This window comes from Macrobrachium nipponense, chromosome 35 (genome assembly GCF_015104395.2).
Source record: "Macrobrachium nipponense isolate FS-2020 chromosome 35, ASM1510439v2, whole genome shotgun sequence".
Classification (NCBI taxonomy): domain Eukaryota; kingdom Metazoa; phylum Arthropoda; class Malacostraca; order Decapoda; family Palaemonidae; genus Macrobrachium; species Macrobrachium nipponense.
The window spans coordinates 54,525,487-54,547,295 of NC_061096.1; the positions used below are offsets into that span (position 1 = coordinate 54,525,487).

The 21,809-nt window shown below is 37.5% G+C and overlaps 1 protein-coding gene across 1 annotated transcript in view; it reads right to left on the bottom strand.

The window, feature by feature from the left end:
- LOC135208790 (huntingtin-like) overlaps positions 1-21,809 on the bottom strand; it is a gene marked incomplete at its 5' end in the record, with an annotated part of 92,131 nt that overhangs the window by 19,261 nt on the left and 51,061 nt on the right. Inside the window, 6 exon segments of the mRNA XM_064241313.1 lie at positions 3,070-3,276; positions 6,804-6,913; positions 7,232-7,422; positions 15,816-15,949; positions 17,817-17,940; positions 18,214-18,390. Coding sequence (XP_064097383.1) covers positions 3,070-3,276; positions 6,804-6,913; positions 7,232-7,422; positions 15,816-15,949; positions 17,817-17,940; positions 18,214-18,390 — 943 coding nt within the window.

Consider the following 21,809-nt stretch of genomic DNA (forward strand, 5'->3'; position numbering starts at 1 on the left):
GAGAGCAGCTAGACTGAGAGCAGCTTCGATGGTCCCAAGCATCAGACGAGCTGCTGCTGGTTCCCCTATCCGTCCAGTCCCGGTGGAAGCGGTGGTCAGGGGACCGGCAGAGTCCGCTGTCGCGGTGGAAGCGCGCCCCTCGTGATCACTCCTGATCTCCTCGCTCTTCCCGGTGTAGCCCGAAGAAGTTTAAGGGATAGGAGAAGTAGACCTGACACTCCCCCCTCGCCCACCGGCAGAACCGGCGCACTGGGGGGGGGGGGCTGTAGACGCTCGCCAACCCACGGTGGAGATCGATCTGCAAGCCTGGTCATGCGGCTGTCCCAGGAAGAGCGGCTGGGCCGAGAACAGCGGCGACGGTCCCGAGCGTCAGAAGAGCTGCTGCTGGTCCCTCTCTCTACCCGGTCCCGCTGGGAGCGAGGCCTGTCCTCATGGCGCGTCACGCCGCTTGGACCAGCCGAGGCTGGTCGAGGGGACCACTTCCTCGCCTCAGCCTGCAGCTGGTCTGGGACCGTCACATCAACATTAGGTACCGGCGGCTCGCCACGAGAGCGATCGCTGGCCTGATGGGAGTCACCTGGGCGACTCCCACCAGTCTTCCGCTCCGTGCCTGATCCTGGTGCCAAGCAAACTTGGTTGCCTGGGTCTTGGCTGCACGGCGGGTGACCGTACACTTGGTACCTCTCGTGAATGAGAGGCCGAGACGGTACCTGGCATCGAGGCAGAACCTCTGGCACCAGGAAAGGAGGTACCGGTGTTAGCCGGTACCCCTCCGGTCCCCATCATCTTCTTCCTTGCGGAAGGAGAGACGGGCCCCATTCCCGAAGGAACAGGAGGACCAGCAGAAGCCCCAACTGTCCCACCGGAGTGGGACAGACCCTTAAGAGGCCTCTGAGTGAGATTTCTTAGGGGGGGAGGAGGCTACCTCCTTCTTCTTCGGCTGGGGGGCCTCGGAAGTCGAAGGGGAAGAGGTGGCAGAAGACGATGGCGACACCTTCCTCTTCTTCCTGGACTTCCTCTTCGCCGATTCCTCAAGACAACCAACAGGTCCTCCATCCAGGACAGAGTTGGGGCAGTTGCCGAAACAACACGGCCCAACTGCACCTGTCCGGAGGGACCTGTGGGAGTAGCAGTGGAGAGAACGCTTCTTCGAGGAGGGCTACGAAACTCCTACCTGGCAGGTGAAGTGTCTGCCACCCCCGAGACTGGTCGGTCGTGTTCGTGGTCGGTCGTGCGATGGGGCTGTCTCTGAAAGAAAAGGATTAATTAAAAGAGGGCTGGATGGCCCGCCTCCACTGGTCTCTGCGCACATCGACCCGCGGGAACATCGCGTCAACCCTGGACACCGGACGATTGCTGGCGAGAGTCACCCGAGCGACTCCTACCATCTTCCGCCCTGTGCCTGGGTCCTGACATGGTGAGCGAACTCTGCAGTCTGGACCCTGGCTGCAAGGTCACCCGTAGGTGACCATACACACGGTAACGCTTGCAAGCTGGCGGCCGAGACGGTTCCTGGTCCGGAGGTGGAACCTTCGGAACCGGGAGAGGAGATACCAGCGGTGGCCGGTACCTCTATGGTCCCCGTCTGCTTCCTCCCCGAGGAAGGAGAGACGGGCCCCGTTCCCGAAGGAACGGAAGGACCCGTGGAAGACCCACCTGTCCCACCGGAGCGAGACAGACCCTTAGAAGTCCCGTGACGAGACTTCTTAGGGGAGAAGACCACCTTCTCTTTTACAGCAAAGCCTTAAAAGTTGAAGGGGGGAAGCATGAAGAAATGATGATCTCGAAGAGGAGGATGACGATACTGGACAAGCTCTCCTCCTCTTCGGTTCCTCCTTCTGCCAGACTTCTACCATCAGGAGTAGATAACCTCACAGATCAGCGCGACAGCTTCATCCAGTGACATGACTCCCGGGTAGTAGTGGTAATGAAAATGATTATCACCAGGGGATCAGTATGTAACATGCTACAAGTCATAGGTACAATTCCAAGGTTAGGATAACCAATACGAAAAGCATCCAACCAATACTGCTGAAAACACAATCACCACTAGTCTGTAAAATAAGGAAAAAAAAAATTAAAGTATGAGGATACTCCTCACACATCCAAGGGCGCCGCCCTCCAAAGTGAGAGGAGATCCCCCAACATCAGCACCACACCCCCATCCTTCTACCTTCTTCCGATAGTAAGTGAAAGGAAGAAGGAGAAGAGAAATTACCATAACAACAAAACATGGACAAACCTTTGAAGTTCACTTGGTAATTCCAAGCGTAAGTGTAATTTCAGGATGAATACATGTCCCGTTACAGGATCAATATCACTTAAGTTAAATACATGTCTCATGCTCACGATATATACATATCTCTTCCTCATGCAGGTCTGAGCCAGTGTTAAAGGGCGAAAGAATGTAAATAATATGTTGTCATACCTTAGCCGCTGGCTCTTAACACAAGTAGATGGGCGGTTACAAAGGCTATCACAAAAAGTGGGTTTGTATATTAATTGAAAAACCAAGGACAAACCTTTGTCTAGTATTAATATCAAACACTGTATATGCTTAATTATTTAAATACAAAAACATAAACCAAAAGGATCCCACCGGGAAAAAAGACCAACGACCAGTCAGCCGGAGCTCACAAACACACGTCTTCCTCGAAAGACGGCCGAAAGTAAAGTGGAGTGTTTACATTCGGGTAGGCTAGCCTGCCCCACAGTAGTTACTGCCTAACCACCTGGTTCAAGATTCAACGGCCGTAATTTCAGCTACGCCGTAAATATATTCCTATTGTTAAAGGACCGAAAGGTTTGTATTACGTATCGGAACAATTGCAAACTTGGCCCCACTACTTGTGACTGTCTGTGACCATGTAATATTTTGGCAGTATAATTTCTATCCAAAATTACTAAAAATATCATGCACAACTTAGTTTTCAATTCTTTTTGGAAGAGCAGATTTTTAATTACGCTCACTGAAAATATCAGAAGTTTTGATGGATATTAAAATTCATTCAAATGTATTGAAAGTTAATTTAATCTTTTCTTTATAGTTTGAAATATGAACAATCTTACCTGTTTAGCCAACTTTAAAGTTGCTAAGGCTTTACAAGTTGCTAAGATGATATACTGTTGAGTTATATGGTCTTCAATTGGATGAACTGTATGTAGGGGTATTAGAGCTTCAAGAACCCAACGGTGATGTGCACTTGAACAAAACAGATCACACAAACAACTGACTGATTTAACCACTTCAGCAACAACAGAAGCACACAAACCACTCTGAAATTTTAAAAATACACTTAATAGAACAAAAGACCATAGATAATAGATAATACAAACCTTTTCTCAAACTATTACTTAAATGTGTGGACAGGGAAGACAAAATATATACATACTGTACTACCTAGCACTGAAGATGCACCCCAGTTTGCTAGTGAAATTTTTAAAAATAGGGTCGCACTATCACAAGTTGATGGTTTTGCTTTCATTTTGATTAATGCAATGCTTGTATTCCACAGTCTTAACACATACTGAGTACTGTAGCTTTTTTCACTCCATTTACTTTAAAAATACCTGAACAGATTATCAAGTAACACACACATTGTAAACTGCCTAGATGTGTTTCAAAAGAAATTTTCTTGGCTAACAATTCTAGTGCATGCAAATGGAGGGGTTACATTGGTTCAGTATTTCAAGGTTTTGATAATATGGAATGTAGGCTTATGCCTGTTTTTTTTTCTTATCTTAGGAAAATCAACCCTTAAACGCCGAAGCGGTACAAAAAAAAATGTCTCCCGTGTGCCGGAGGTGTTTCAGAGTGAGCGCGGAAGCGGAAAAAATATTTTTTTCAAAAAATCACAGCGCACTTAGTTTTCAAGATTAAGAGTTCATTTTTGGCTCCTTTTTTTGTCATTGCCTGAAGTTTAGTATGCAACCATCAGAAATGAAAAAAATTATCATTATCATATATAAATAATGCGATATATGATAGCGCAAAAACGAAATTTCATATATAATTGTATTCAAATCGCGCTGTGCGCAAAACGGTTAAAGGTAACAAGTTACTTTTTTTTTCGTTGTAATGTACACTAAATTGCAATCATTTTGGTATATAACACATTGTAAAACGATAAAATCAACACCGAGAAAATATTATCACAAAATAATGCATGAATTCGTAACGTGCGGACGTAAACAAATATTTTTTTCAAAAATTCACCATAATTCTAAATATTGTCCTAGAGACTTCCAATTTCTTTCAAAATGAAGACAAATGATTGAATATTACTATACTATAAGAATATTAGCTTACAAATGCAGTTTTCGACCATATCTGACGAGTTAAAGTTGACCGAATGTCGAATTTTTTTATATATATTTTTTATATGCAATTATTTCGGAAATAAGAAAAGCTACAACTTTCAAATATTTTTTGTTTTATTCTACATGAAATTGCGCACATTTTTATATATAAAACTCTATGAAATGCCTAATATGAAACGGAGCAAATATTCCGAGAATGGGACGTATACATTTCGGAGATTTGTGGCGGAGAATCCGCGCGCGGAGGGAAGGAAAGTTTTTTTTTAAATTCACCATAAATTTAAATATTGTGCTAGAGACTTCGAATTTGTTTCAAAATGAAGATAAATGACTGAATATTACTAGACTGTAAGAGTTTTAGCTTACAATTGCGTTTTTCGACCATTTCGGTAGAGTCAAATTTGACCGAACGTGGTTTTTTTTTCTATTTATCGTGATTTATATGCAAATATTTCAAAAATGAGAAAAGCTACAACCTTCAATTATTTTTTGTTGTATTCTACATGAAATTGCGCACATTTTCATATATAAAACTTTATGTAACGGCTAATTTAAAATGGTGCAAACATTACCACAATCGCACGTATGATTTTTTCGGAAGAGTTACCGCGCGGACGTAAAGAAAATATTATTTCTTTTATAAATTCACCATAAATCGAAATATTGTGCTAGAGACTTCCAATTTGTTGCAAAATGAAGGTAAATGCTTGAATATTAATAGAATATAACATTTTAGCTTACAATTGCGTTTTTCGACCATTTCGGTAGAGTCAAAGTTGACCGAAGGTTGAAAATTTGTCACTATCATTTTTTTATATGAAAATATTTCAAAATTGATAAAAGCTACAACCATGGGTTGTTTTTAATTGTATTGTGCATGAAATTGCGCACATTTTCATATATAAAACTTTATGTAACGGCTAATTTAAAATGGTGCAAACATTACCACAATCGCATGTATGATTTTTTTCGGAAGAGTTACCGCGCGGACGTAAGGAAAAAGTTTTTTCATAAATTCACCATAAATCAAAATATTGTGCTAGAGACTTCCAATTAGTTGCAAAATTAAGGTAAATGATTGAATATTAATAAAAAAAATAAGAGTTTTAGCTTACAATTGCGTTTTTCGACCATTTCGGAGAGTCAAAGTTGGCCGAAGGTTGAAATTTTGGCACTTATCGTTATTTATATGAAAATATCTCAAAACTGATAAAAGCTACAATCATGAGTATTTTTTTGTTGTATTCTACATAAACATGCGCACATTTTCATATATAATACTCCATATAACGGCTAATTTAAAATGGTAAAAAAATTATGTCAAAGTGACAAAATAATTTCCGAGATGTGTCACAGATACTTTTTAGTGCGGCAAGAAAGAAATTCACGCTTGCGCGCCTGCGTAACAATTGTAAACAAAACAATACCTTGATCCTTGAACTCCCAGCATCCCCCAAGGCGCGTGATTCAAGAGTTTTTGGCTGGTAGGCCTAAAAGTATTTTTCCGCGAATTTTTAAAAAAACTTTTGTATGTTGACGTAAAATACGTCCAGTCGGCACCCGAGAGACAAAAAATGTCGACGTAAAATACGTCCAGTCGGCGTTTAAGGGTTAAGAAAGTATTAGAAATAGAGACTAACCCTGTATTACCAAGATACATGTAAAAACATAACAAAAAACATCACATTCCAAATACAATAAAATAAATATAGAATAAAGGACAAAATCTACGCGAACGATATTACAAATAAGAAAAACATTTTCATGTTCATAACCTGAGAATACTTTATAAAGTGTATTTTTGTACAAGTAACACACAAACATGTTGAGAAGAATATTGAATTTAGGCCAAAGGCCAAGCGCTGGGACTATGAAGTCATTCAGTGCTAAAAGGAAAATTTAGAGTAAAAGGTCTGAAAGGTTTAACAAGAAGAAAACCTCGCAGTTGCACTATGAAACATTTGTTACGAGAGGGTGGATAGCAAGATGGAAGAAAGAATATGAATGTGGGTACAGTAAAAAGGAAAGAAAGGGGTTGCAGCTAGGGGCCAAAGGGATGCTACAAAGAACTTTAAGTAATGCCTACAGTGTACAGCGTGAGATGCGCTGATGGCACTAACAAACCCCCCGTGGGCCACAACCATGTTTAATTACAAGTTCTTGCTACGGTAAGATTTACCAATGAGTGCTGAATCTGTGACAACATATTTTTGTTTTTTTATCATAATTGTGTTTATTACCTATTTTACCTGTTCCGAGGTCATAGTATATAGAAGTTTTGATTATTACTGTGGGGCAAAGATAACCCTCTAGGGCTGGGATAGGCTGAGTAAGTGACATGTGCTCATGAAAAACAGAGGGAGAAAAATATCCTTGCTAATCAGCTCTGGAGCTTACTTTCATCACTGTCCATATCATAAAATTTTAATACACTATAAAGACAAAAAGACAAATAATGACAATAAGAAACTAACTAACTTTACCTGTGGTCTCAACCAAGAAGAATAAAGATAGTGGAGAAAATGAAGACACGAATGTACATCCAGCCCACAACTAGCAAGTTGTCGTTCTCGAACTTCAAATTCATAGCATCCTGAAAGTGATAATGCAAGGGTACCATTAAAAATAAAAAAAAAATTTTTAACATATGGTCAGACCATCATATTACTAACTGTATTACTTATATCTTGAAACTCTTATAAGGATAGAGTCAAATAAGTATGGGAAACAAAAACGTAAAATAATAATCCATGATACTAAATTTTTTAATATTTCCTTCATACTGTTTTCAACATGATATTAATGTACTTTTCAAGTTATATTTCCCTTAACTTGCGAGACTGTACAGTCCTTTCATAAAACAGGCTAAGCTTTCTGAATAGTTTTTACATTAAGTTACACAATTACTAACCTGTATGTAGAATTGTCTCCGGTGACTCTGGAGGTTCTGCATGGCTGTTGAGGGCAGTCACCAGGTATTCCACAGAAACTTGGCCAAGCTGGTACGATGGAGCTTGTTTTGGCCCTCCTTTGATAAGATGGTGAACCTCTCTCAATTTTTCATGCAGTCGTGACATTATCTCCTGCAGTTTTTTCCCAGATCTTCGTCAAAAAGTAATGAATTAATTGCATAAAATTTAACAGAAAGAAAATATACTAATACAGTGCACTATGCCATCAATGTTTCTTGTTTAAAATAGTATAAAACTTGCCCATGCTCTCAATTTAAAAAGTGCAATATTTTCCCCTAATTTTAAATGCAATACTTTTGTAACCATATGCAATAACTTAGGATCTACATAAATCAAACTGTTACCAAATAAAAAGGTGCTCATTCAAATATAAATATCCTATAAAAAAAATATGGAGAAAATGTCTTGACTCAAAACACCTTACATAAAGCTTAATTTCCATACTAACAATACTAAACTTCATTAGCCTTGCAAGTCCAATGCAGACCAGCATCTTCCCCCTCAGTCAGGGAGAGGGTCTTGTGCCCTTTTTATGTATAAAAGTGCAAAAAAATAAAACCTTTCAAATGCTCACAAATAGAATCATGCTTTGCTTTTGTCCACCTTCTGATTTCTTCCATCTATTAATGGAGCCATGTTTTGTACCATGGTGAGGATCTACATTTAGTTTGATTGAATGATTATGTTTAAAAAAATTGGCATCACAACATGTAGATTATTTAAACTGTAATAAATTGAAATAGAAAATAAAAACACATTAAAATTAATTTCATATAAAAATATCTAAAAATATATATGTATATAAATAATATATATTAATGCAGTGGGCCCCTGTATTCGCATTCTCTGGATTCGCGGCCTCAATGATTCGCTGATTTCTCTCTGGATCATGTCTACCCATTATTTGTGGGGGATTCGCCTATTCGCTGGATTTTATGACGAAAATAATCACTAATTAGTGTATTTTCACATTATTTTTAAGACTAAATACATTTTTATGATACAAAAATGATTTACTAATATTCAAATATTAATATTGACTAATACTGTATTAGTAAGTTGAATAAGATTAAATGATATCACAATAAAAATAATAATTCTCTCTCTCTCTCTCTCTCTCTCTCTCTCTCTCTCTCCTCTCTCTCCTACAGAGATGTGTTTTTTTGTATGATAAATAAGTGATTTACTATTTTCAAATATTAATATTAATGTATAAAGCAATAATATAAATTCATTAACCCTTAAACGCCGACTGGACGTATTTTACGTCGACATTTTTTGTCTCTCGGGTGCCGACTGGACGTATTTTACGTCGACATACAAAAGTTTTTTTAAAAATTCGCGGAAAAATACTATTAGGCCTACCAGCCGAAAACTCTTGAATCACGCGCCTTGGGGATGCTTGGAGTCACGGATCAAGGTGTTGTTTTGTTTTACAATCGTTAAGCAGGCGCGCAAGCGCGAATTTCTTTCTTGCCGCACTAAAAAGTATCTGTGACACATCTCGGAAATTATTTTGTCACTTTGACATAATTTTTTTACCATTTTAAATTAGCCGTTATATGGAGTATTATATATGAAAATGTGCGCATGTTTATGTAGAATACAATACTCATGATTGTAGCTTTTATCATTTGAGATATTTTTTCATATACATAACGATGTGCCAAAATTTCAACCTTTGGTCAACTTTGACTCTACCGAAATGGTCGAAAAACGCAATTGTAAGCTAAAACTCTTATATTTTAGTAATATTCAATCATTTACCTTAATTTTGCAACTAATTGGAAGTCTCTAGCACAATATTTCGATTTATGGTGAATTTATGAAAAAACTTTTTCCTTACGTCCGCGCGGTTAAAGACTCTTCCGAAAAAAATCATACATGCGATTGTGGTAATGTTTGCACCATTTTAAATTAGCCGTTACATAAAGTTTTATATATGAAAATGTGCGCAATTTCATGCACAATACAACTAAAAACAACCCATGGTTGTAGCTTTTATCAATTTTGAAATATTTTCATATAAAAAATGATAAGTGACAAATTTTCAACCTTCGGTCAACTTTGACTCAACCGAAATGGTCGAAAAACGCAAATGTAAGCTAAAACGCTTATATTCTAGTAATATTCAAGCATTTACCTTCATTTTGCAACAAATTGGAAGTCTCTAGCACAATATTTCGATTTATGGTGAATTTATGAAAAAAATTACATTTTCTTTACGTCCGCGCGGTAACTCTTCCGAAAAAATCATACGTGTGATTGTGGTAATGTTTGCACCATTTTAAATTAGCCGTTACATAAAGTTTTATATATGAAAATGTGCGCAATTTCATGTAGAATACAACAACAAATAATTGAAGGTTGTAGCTTTTCTCATTTTTGAAATATTTGCATATAAATCACGATAAATAGAAAAAAAACCACGTTCGGTCAACTTTGACTACCGAAATGGTCGAAAAACGCAATTGTAAGCTAAAACTCTTACATTCTAGTAATATTCAGTCATTTATCTTCATCTTGAAACAAATTCGAAGTCTCTAGCACAATATTTAAATTTATGGTGAATTTAAAAAAAAAACTTTCCTTCCATCCGCGCGCGGATTCTCCGCCACAAATCTCCGAAATGTGTACGTCCCATTCTCGGAATATTTGCTCCATTTCATATTAGGCATTTCATAGAGATTTATATATGAAAATGTGCGCAATTTCATGTAGAATAAAACGAAAAATATTTGAAAGTTGTAGCTTTTCTTATTTCCGAAATAATTGCATATAAAAATATATATATAAAAAAAATTCGACATTCGGTCAAATTTAACTCGTCAGATATGGTCGAAAACTGCATTTGTAAGCTAATATTCTTATAGTATAGTAATATTCAATCATTTGTCTTCATTATGAAAGAAATTGGAAGTCTCTAGGACAATATTTAGAATTATGGTGAATTTTTGAAAAAAATATTTGTTTACGTCTGCGCGTTACGAATTCATGCGTTATTTTGTGATAATATTTTCTCTGTGTTGCTTTTATCGTTTTACAATGTGTTATATACCAAAATGACCGCAATTTAGTGTACATTACAACAAAAAAAAGGTAACTTGTTACCTTTAACCGTTTTGCGCACAGTGCGATTTGAATACAATTATATATGAAATTTCGTTTTTGCGGCTATCATATGTCGCATTATTTATATATATAATGATAATTTTTTTCATTTCTGATGGTTGCATACTAAACTTCAGGCAATGACAAAAAAAGGACAAAAAAAGGAGCCAAAAATGAACTCTTAATCTTGAAAACTAAGCTCGCTGTGATTTTTTGAAAAAAATATTTTTTCCGCTACCGCGCTCAATCTGAAACACCTCTGGCACACGGGAGACATTTTTTTTTTTACGGCTTCGGCGTTTAAGGGTTAAGGGGGCCGGCCGGAACCTCTATATATGGAGGTATAGGGCAAAAAATGCAAAGTCATGAAAAAATTCATGGAGCTTCATATGGCAATTGAGAATACGTATACAAAATATTTAGTCAAAATTCCTCTTACTTTCGTAGTTACAGGGTAATTAGTTAACGTAACTCAATAAGCCTAAAACATTGATCCATACAATAAAATGCAATATTTCTTCTATTATCGTAAATTTTGATAATTACTGTCAAAGAAATTGGGAGAAATGGCATCTGTAGACATTCCCCGAGTCGAGAAGGAGACTTCAGGCTCAAGCTACCAAGTCCAGTCCTGGTTTAGTGCGATCACAGACGTCAGGTAGTCTACACGTTCTATTTCACGTCTGACATTCGCCTGCTTTCACGTATGTTTATGTATGTTTCGGCAAGAATTTCATCATGCCAATGAGGAAAAGACAAGGGAAACATCTCGCTAACATACAGACGAAGAAAAATCACTCAAGTATTATTACAGAATATCATGATATATGCGTAGTTAGTGAAGAGAGAGGGGAGGGTTGCTTAGTAACGCCCCCGTCTTGCTTGACAGCACACGTCACACTGTGCCTAAGGCTACGATCTTTGAGCAAAGAGATCTTCATTTATGATAAATAACAAAGTTTTGGTTTTTTAATACCCAAAATGGAATATGAAATTCATAATAATCATGATTTATTAAATTGTCTTTTGACATTCTCTTGCAATTACGTTTGTTTATCTTTGTTTCGGGCAAGAATTTCATCATGCCAAAGAGGAAAATACAAGGAAAACATCTCGCTAATACACAGAAGAAGAAAATTCGCTGTAATAAGCAGAGCTAGTGAAGGGGAGAGAGAGAATTGCGTAGGAAGGAGTGCCCCATCTTGCCTCAAGCAGTGCCCCAGGCTGCGATATATGAGCAAAGGGATCATCATTTATGATTAAATTATGATAGATAAAATAGTTTTGGTTTATTAATACACAAAAAACAAATATACATTCATAATAATCATTATTTATTAATATTGTCTTTATAGAAATACGAAGGAAAACTTTGAACGCCCGTATCTCAAAACTATACTTATTGACCTTCAAAATCTATCTTCTCACTTAGTTTTAAAGCTATAACATTGGAATTTGGTATATAACTCAGAAAGAAATTATAGAACAATCAAATAGAGCCCTTTTTTCCAATTTTTGTTTCGTATTTTTTTATAAATTTTTTTCTCCTGATTTATAGGGTTTATTTTTTGACCATATTGAAAAATTCATATCTAGCAAAAAAATGACTTTTAGAAAAAAAACTCTCCATTCGATTGGAGGTCTACATCAGGTCTATATATGGTAGTAATCCCAGGTCTTAATATTAAATATCAAGGGAGGAGATAGAATTTGAAAAATGGTTATTTTCGGGATAAATCGCCCTGGCGTCACAAAACCGAAGGTCAGAGGCGCAAATCATATGCGGTTTGGAGATGTCCCAAGTCACCTTATTAAGTGGTATGAATATCAAAGTCCTGTCCTTAAAAAAGGACATTAGCCGGCCGGCCCCCTTAAAGAAAATACTATAGTGAATTATTAAGATTTTTCAAATATTAATATTAATGTATACAGCAATAATTTCAATTCATTAAAGAAAATACTATAGCGAATTAGTAAGATTTTAGTTTATAAATTTTAAAAATTATGTAAGAATGAAGGAAATCCCAGTCTTCTCTCTCTAACTCCGGGGACTAAAGCTGTCAAATATATCAAGAAATGGGACCGGAGGGGGAGGAGCTGTTGTGTTGTTGCCACCAAGTGTTCATGTAATTCTCTCTCTCTCTCTCTCTCTCTCTCTCTTTTACTGAAATGAGATCCTTTTTATGGTTCATGTATGAAATAAGTTTATTACTAATATTTTCCAATAATAATACTATAATATGTATAATAATAATACTATAACTGCAATTACAAAATTCATGGGAGTATTTTCAATATAATAATCTTTCCATTTCACTTTTAATACTGTAACTCCCCCCCCCCCCCTCTCTCTCTCTCTCTCTCTCTCTCTCTCTCTCTCTCTCTCTCTCTCTCTCTCTCTAAGATACATAAGTCATAGTGGTAACTCTCTCTTGGCTGCAAGTGTTAGAAGTAGTATGTATGTACGTTTATATCAACTTTAAACTCCTCCTTGAGAGAGAGAGAGAGAGAGAGAGAGAGAGAGAGAGAGAGAGAGAGAGAGAGAGAGAGAGGAGTAGTTTCATGGTTCAACAATTTCTTTCTCATTGGAAAAATATTAAAATTTTCATTGTGTCACGGACCCTTACTATTGATATTTACCGTCAGTTCAGAGAGAGAGAGAGAGAGAGAGACGAGGAGAGCACCGAGAGAGAGAGGAGAGAGGAGGGACGAGAGAGAGAGAGAGAGAGAGAGAGAGAGAGAGAGAGAGAAACAACCTATATACCTTTGAGGGTACTAATGTTTAGGATTACTTTGAAATTATATTAATACAATTTCTAAGACTAATATAGTAATATGATAATAATTTAAGGTAAATTTGATGTAGGATGTTACATAAGGTATACATTTGGTGTTTCTATTTCTTCCTTCTTTTAGCTCTCTCTCTCTCTCTCTCTCTCTCTCTCTCTCTCTCTCTCTCTCTCTCTCTCTCTCTCTCTCTCTCTCTCTCTCTCTCTGCAAAAGAATTGATAGACAGACAAACATAATTGTTCGGTCCCTCTTTCCCTCTTCTCTGGAAAAGATATGTATTTATGGGAGGGGAAGAAAGTGTTGTCTCTCTGTTATTAGCTGTTTATATATGTCTAATGGTAAAATGTTTAAGATGACTTCGAAATGATATTAATAATACCAATTCAATGGTATATTTGATGTAGGATGATGCTTTAAGTATACATTTGGTATTTGAACTTTCAAGATAGGCAGATATAAGCATTTTTAGAAAGGAGTTCTAGCTATTCGCGGGGGAGTCTGGTACACATCCCCGTGAATATGGGGGAACACTTATATATTAATTCTTTCTTAGATATACTTTTTACACATAATCTAAATTTTGTTGAGGAGGCCTGCCTCCCACATAAAAGATATATAACTGCTCTATATTACAATCCTTTCCAAGAATTGTAGCTAAAGTAAAATTACCATCTCCATCATGCCCCCAGGACAGGCACCAGTCTAAAATTCCCAAGTCTGGGACATTCGACCAGCAAATGTCTTGCAGTCAAGGAGAAAGTACAGTCACCGCAAAATGGAGGATTTTCATGGGACATCAAGAACCCATGAGTGAGTCTTGTATGTCCAATCCTCAATCTACACAACACCGTTTCCTGTCTCCTTGGCATATAGGGATATGATCAAGGAGACACTGATGACATGATACTCTGCATTTTTTGTTTTTTGATTAATTAAAATATCCTCCCATTGGGACTGACAACATTTTTTAATTCGCTGACCTACTAGAAGATATAAATCCAGATATGGCAGTAGGCATCTTGAGGGTTCTCGGGAGCTGACTGCCGACTTTGCAAGTTGGTCAGCTCTCTCATTCCCTACCACCCCAACATGGGAAGGCACCCAACAGAAATTTACTTAATTTACTTCTTTCCTTCTTCTTTTCACTAAAAGCACCCATTTCAATAAATATATGTATGTATCTCAAATCAGAGGGTTTAAAGAGTTATAAGACTCCAGTGACTGAAGAACACTTCTCGAGTCACAATATATAATAAATATATAATACAATTATTTCCATTCTGAATTAAAATTTAGTTTGAATACATGCTATATGCTTTACTTGTCAGCCTTGAAAATAACAGCACAGAGAGCATACAATTCAACTGTTCCATTTATTTGATTATCCCTTATACAATATGAAGCCATTTCAAACTTTCATGTAAAAATGTAAGGAATCAACAAGTGGTATATACGTCAGTGGAGTATGAAACTACAATTTAGTAAAACAAGGACATGACTGACGAGTCAGTCACATACTTTGCTATCTATCTAAGATTTATTGTGCAAAGAAAATACTGAATATCTGATAATACTTAAATATTCACTTTTCACTGTATGCTTTTTTCTTTTCAGCACATGACAGACATAACACTGTGTTACCTGTCTGCTAGGTACTGTTCATACTTAAAATCTTTTCTTGTACATTCTCCTATCTGTATTTCCATTCTACATATGCAAATGATGCTATTTTCTTTACAACAATTCCATGTAAGTAAAGACCTGTGGTTGCTAAATTGTTTAATTGAGATTCGGCTAAAATTTGTCGAGTTTTACACTAAAATAAATATGAGTATTAGCTGGTCTAGGACACTGGATCCCTCAACCCAGATATTTTCACAGAGAGTATAACTTTAACTCCATGGAACTTGTTTAAAATTCTGTGTCATTCATAATTTAAAATGGTCACAATGAATTGAAGGAACAGGAAGGCAACTCCCAAGTAAATCAAAAGCAGTCATGCCCCCAAGAATTCTACCCTGATGTAAGACTAATCTGAACTGATATCATTACAACTTTGGAAAAGCCTGGGCATATTTACTGAACCCTTCATCCTAAGTCAACGTTACATACTTGGATTCCGTAGAGGAGGACTATGGGCTACCAGATTAGAAGGAGCATGAAAGATAAGTCTCCATCTAGAAAATCTGATCACCATGAGAACAAACACTTGAAAAACTACTATCAATATCATGTCTAAGGACAGTGGCATGTTCATCACAATTATGCAAAATACAAACCAATGGTAGGAAACCAGAGTTGGCAAACTATGAAGAGCCAAGTAATTCTACAGAAGTGTCTCATCCATAATTGCCGAAAGGCACCAATGCATGAAATTACAGGTTTGCAGTTTGAATGATCACATCAGTTTGGATCTAAGGAATAAGCTAAGGAAAATGTTATGAACAAAATTGGTAAATTTCCAAACAACAAATTTTGTCAGAGATCAATTGTATATATGCTATAATAAATACTATTTAGATTTTTTTATGATTCATTTTGATATACTTAGAGTTATCTGTTAAAAAGTAATACAAGTTGGAACCGATGTAACACATACGCAACAAAAGCCAATCAACTTACTTTGATGTGAGATAATGAGGTGGTTTATCCCTTGGAAGACAAAGCAAATGTCCACTGTGAGGATTACCCGGCATTGGCAAAAGAAGAGTCTGAATCAACAGTGCAGTAATACCTCGTACAGCAAGTGATAAACTCTGCAATAAAGATAAATTTATGACAAGTAAACCAGACTGATTTTAATTGAGCTCAAGGGTTACATGTTCACATTGGTTAATTAACTGTTGTCACTGCTTCTCCCCACTTTCACAAACTAACAATACCATGAGCAAATATCAACCATTTTAAACATTTTTTTCTGTAAACCACAACTTGGCAATTACACCTAGTCTTTTCTGTAACTTCCCTTGCTAAATAAAGATCTCAAGAAGCAATAACAACACAACAGAGTTGTTCATTGCAACCCATTACTCATACAGTGCATTACTTTGTGTACAACTCATTTCAGTCACTTTATTATCCTAGAATGTGCATATGTCCCCTGTCTAGATAGCCTCCTACTGCCACTCATACAGGCTCATTATATAATGTGGCTGTAAAGTAAAAATCTTAGCAGCAGTATCTAAAATTGCCTCTAAATACTCCTAACCTCGAGGAAACTAACTTTCATCTGTCTCCTTCCATATAAAATTTTAGTAAGTACCTCACCTTTGTTTCTTTAAGTTCTTAGTAATGCTACCTTAGGTGTAGAGATTTGTGTATTTTTTTTTTTGCTTATTTTCCCAGGATGTTACTAGGAAACAATTTTCTTAACGTTTATCTTTGTTTTAGAGCCTTGTTTGAACAGGGATAGAGAATTCTATGAATATTTAAGTTGTGCCCTATTTTATCCACTATATTTTATTCTGGCTCCCCCTCTTAAGTTTGAAAGTGACTCCCTTCTATGCCCCAGCTGTTACAAAGATCATGTCCCTCCCCCCTCCGGGCTGTTTCTGAGCATGCGAGTCAAAACTAGTCGCTAGCCCCCCAGTCTTGAGGAACAAACTGTAAATATCATGAGAAATATCACAGCACAAGATTGAGGCCCATGAGGTTCCACAAATCTATAAGTTGGTGGTCTTGAAATATCACACTGTCACAGTACAAGAAAGATAGGCTTCTACACCTTCCTCTTAATTTTTCTTCTCTCTACAACCTTCGAAAATTCAGTAAGCATGTTAACCTGCTGTTGAGGTGATTACTTGTATGATCCCAATCCTCAGCTGAATGCAAACCATTGCTTCACTTTACTGGACATCTGAAGACAATCTGGAATACCCGACTTCCATGCAAATCTCCCTCAAGGGACACTTGAAACTACGCTGCTACCAGGATAGTAGAATAGTTACATCTGGAGAGCGCTCTCTTTTTATCTCTCCTAAATAACAACTCGGAAATCTCAGTTAGTTTGTTGACAAGCACTCCTTCATTCACTTGATTTCCAGATAGATACAAGAGGATGAGAGTAGACCTGATCTGTGAAAGGGGTCTGATGAATAGAGAAGAAGCATTGTTTTCATGAAAATGGCGCTACTGGAATGAGTTCTGCACAGACCAAAAGCATCTTACGATGAATTGGTTTTTATGAAAAATTTGTTTTTGTATTAAGATTAACAGGGACGAACCTTTTCACATACTATATTGAAACTGCAATCACTGCACCACTTTATGTTGTGTCCAATGAAAAGTTTACCTATCTGTATGATAAAATCTATGACTAAATTAATACTAATAATATACAAGAAACAATAATATTTGATTAATTAGGAACTAATGCTCTATATTTGTAGCAAAGTGTAACGCCACCACAAGCGTTAATCATATTTAAGCATGAAATAGACACCATAAAGCAATGAAATTCTACTTTTTGATAATAATTTTGAAAAAACTTCTGAAATACTGAGTTGTTCACGGTTTACTGGTGCTAATGAAATTGTTTCATCAGTAACTTAGCAAATGATCTAAAGTGAGATTTGTTCTTTTATCCAAAGGTTACAGAAACTATATACAATTTAAATAGATTACCAAATTGATAAATGGAAGTTCTGCAGATGGAGTATTTTCATTTGGTGTAGCATTTAAAACAGACAAAAGTGCCATCCATGTTTCTTCAAACTGTTGTCGACCAATCCAACCAAAGAGCTCCATCCTGAGAAAAGTAGGTCATAGAAAATATTTAAAAACTTTGTACACATAATCATGTACCTCACACAAATGCTATAACAACAATACGTACTGTACTTTGACTTTAAAAACACATAAAGCCCTGTCAACTGCTCTATCCTTCAAAATTTTATTCATGTTCTTATGAATGTATGTATCAAAGTATGACTTGAGAAAAACATAGCAGGAAACCTTTCAAAATAATGAAACAAAATGGTTTAACCATGTACAGAAATACAGAAGAAACTCAATATCTGACCTGAATATGAACTGCTTAAGAACATCAGTCTCTTGAAGAAGTTCCACTGGAATTGGAGGTAAATTTGTACCATGATCACCTGTGAACTGAGGTGTCCAACCTAACGTCCACATATCTGGAGGTATTCTTACAATACTATTGACCACAGGCATTCGACCTAAACCCATAACAATGCCTCTGAAATATCAATATTATATAAATTACTCACACTACCAAGTATATCTATTAACTATAAATATATGGAATAAAACAAAAAAATAAAACATGAATGAATAACTAAAATAATTCATTCTCACGAATTCACAGATGCAGTTGAATAATGGTAACTTGAGTTTCACTAAATCAAAGAACACATGTCATTACATATGGCAATAATTGATCTTTATGGGCACATTAATCTTCCAACAAATTTCTTACAATGTCCAAATATGACAGTAATAAACTGATAAGCTTTTACTTTCCACCCTCTCCTAACTATAATGTTTCATAATGCAATTGCAAGGTTTTCCTCCTGTTACACCTTTAAAACATGACAAATTTTTAACCAATTTGTATTTTTCATAACTTACAAACCTGAAGTCTTAACATTGGATAAATATTCAGCGCCAGCTGGAAACCGGTAATGTTTAAAATAATTGTGTATGCAAGGGACTATTGGCATCTGTGCTTGGTCACGAGACATGTGGAGTCACTCACATACCCCTCATTAACTCGTGACCCTGTTAGTTATTCTTCCAACCCAGGTTAGTTGATAGAGGGGTGGTTAGAGGTGGGCCTTTTGTATGTTAAGACCTCAGGTTTGTAAGTTATGAAAAATACAAATTAGTTACAAATTTGTCATTTGTTCAAATACAAAACAAACCTACGGTCTTAACATTAGGATAGACTTACTCTTGGTGGGAGCTAAGTACTATTAACCAACTGGGACCGAATCTAAGACATATATGAATATCATAGAGTCAGACTTCTGGGTTTTACACAATGTCATAGTTCATTGCGTCCGAGGGAGATAAGAAGATCTGTTCTCCTAACAAACCAATTCATCCACTCGTGTAGATTTGTTATCATTCCTCTCCCCCTTGGTAAAGAGAGGAATGTCCTGCTACTAATAGGTATCTTACTGATACTAACCCTAACAGTATGGCCACTTCACTCACCTGTACCTTGTCCTTTCCAGCTTATGATGGTACTCTCTTCTTACTACCCTAAGTAAAGAAGGAGACAGAAATTTGAAAAGGAAAGAGGCCAGTTAACTCCTCCATTTCACATTCATATCATCATCTTAGACAAAATACCAACTAACCCGCCAGGGGTACTGGATGAGTTACACCATTTGTTGAGCAGCCACCAAATGACCCAAGGAAATTGAGTCCAAGGACCTCTGGGCAACCTTACATATGTACAGGAAATTGAAAGTGGGTTTTCATAACAAAGAACCCACTCTCAAATTTCAATGAACAGACAGACACCTCCTTAACATTGCTCTATTTTGATCTTCGATACAGTCACAGACCAACTGTCACGATCATTTTAACAGATATGTTCTTAAATGCCAGAAGGCCCATATTCCTCTGATGACCTTCTCTTCTGTATAACCTCATTGGTACAACTTGACAAACAAGGAGCAGGCTTGACCGATCGCCTCTGGCCTGTTCCCTTTCGTCTACCACCTTTATGTTCTAGGTGACATAGTCCTTTCTATAACCACAGAGTACTTTGACAAGTAAAAGCCAGCCCTGCTGAAGGTCTCTCACACATACTCACACCGTACTGAGCATGACTAAGAAATGTATCTGTCATCATGACCTGTGCTGCATTGACTCATTATCCCAGATTCTGGGGCAAATTGGAACTGATGTTCCTAACTACTTTTGACTCTATGTCAAAACCCTGGTTATTGAGTACTCCCATTCTACCAAGGTCATAGGAGGACCCCCATCCACGATCAGTTTCCTGTAACGTGACTGATGTATGGGCCTGGTGGTAGTCCGTCAAGTCTACTCTGATACAGAGTATGTTTTCAATTATCAGATCGGAGTTCTTATGTGCCCCATCCAGTTCACTGCTCCTGATTCATCTGAAGATTACTCAGTGTGAAGCGATATTCACATGCCCAATCACCAATCTAATGTATATCACCATACATGTAATTACAGAGATACTTCCCTCTGTTCTGATAACCTCTCCACCAGATCATTGCCTACTGACCGAATGCCTTTAATGGACAGAAACCTCCTCTATACAGGCAGTCATGGCCAAAGAGTCATTCTGTATATGTGAGCTAACAACCTTTGGAGTCGTGTTACGTCTGAGGTGACACTCTACACCCAAAAACTTAGAACTATTAGTTCGAAAAGGGATATTGGTCAACCTCCAGACCTTGAGATATTAATTCTAACTATCGGTGGTGCCTCTTCCCTACACGAACCAGGTAACGATGATTGTGCTACGATAAACTTTTATCAGTCACTCATCCTGGGTCCTCCTTAATTACTGGAACCCATCCTTCTGTTCGGGACATGGCGGAACAGGTAGAACCTAGAGTTTGTGTAACCTCCAGGTTGTTCCCAGTATCGCAAATGGAATCCTCGGGCCCCTTGAAGGGTGAAACCCGAGACAGCTCTTACATGGTTTTTTCCATTATACGAGTTCCCCTCTGGACAAGTGGTTTGTGCACTTATCTGCCAAACCGGTGGTCCGAGGTCCTACTCCCATCTCAGCCAACACGGAATCAGAGAAACTTATTTCTGGTGATAGAAAATAAGTTATCGATATAGTGCGGTTCGGATCCCACAATAAGCTGCAAGTCCAGTTGCTATGTGACCAATTGGTTCCTAGCCACGTAAAAAATATCAAATCCTTCAGGCCAGCCCTCAGCCCTAGGAGAGCTATTAAACAGCTCAGTGTTTTTGTAAAAACTAAGATGCCAACCACGAAACACCTTATGCGGTGACCTGTTACAATATACAGGCATATGTTCAATATGCTCCTCCAAAGGGAAATCCTATATTGCCAGAAACCATCATGGTGCTATTCTCGAGTAACCTAGCCCATAATTGTACCCAACGTCACTTCACCCCATCTCACTCTTGAAGAATGGAAACTCCCCACTTTCCCCTTCCCAATATGATGAGGTTCTAATGCCTTGCTCTAGCCAACTTAAGCTCGAACCCTCTATGTTAGGTTCATGACTTCAATATAGAAAGCAGACCAGTATGGAAGAGACCAATTTGCAGATACCAGGTTAACCTAGCCAACAGCCACTTGGACTAGTCTAAGTAGGTATAGTCAATTAACAATTGACTTACTTATTTTAAGTTGGCAAGACCAGGTTGACCCTGGCCTGGTTAGGTTAGGCTATGTTAACCCTTCCAATTAGGCTAGGACCCTGGTTTGGTTAGGTTAGGTTAAGCTATGTTAACACTTCCAATTAGGCTAGGACCCTGGTTTGGTTAGGTTAGGCTATGTTAACTCTTCCAATTAGGCTAGGCTAACTCCTCCATCACTTAGGGTAGGTTAAGTCCATCCCAGATGTACTCTTAACTAGGCTAGGCTAGTATAAACTAGCTCAATCTAGAAACTAAATGAATTAGATT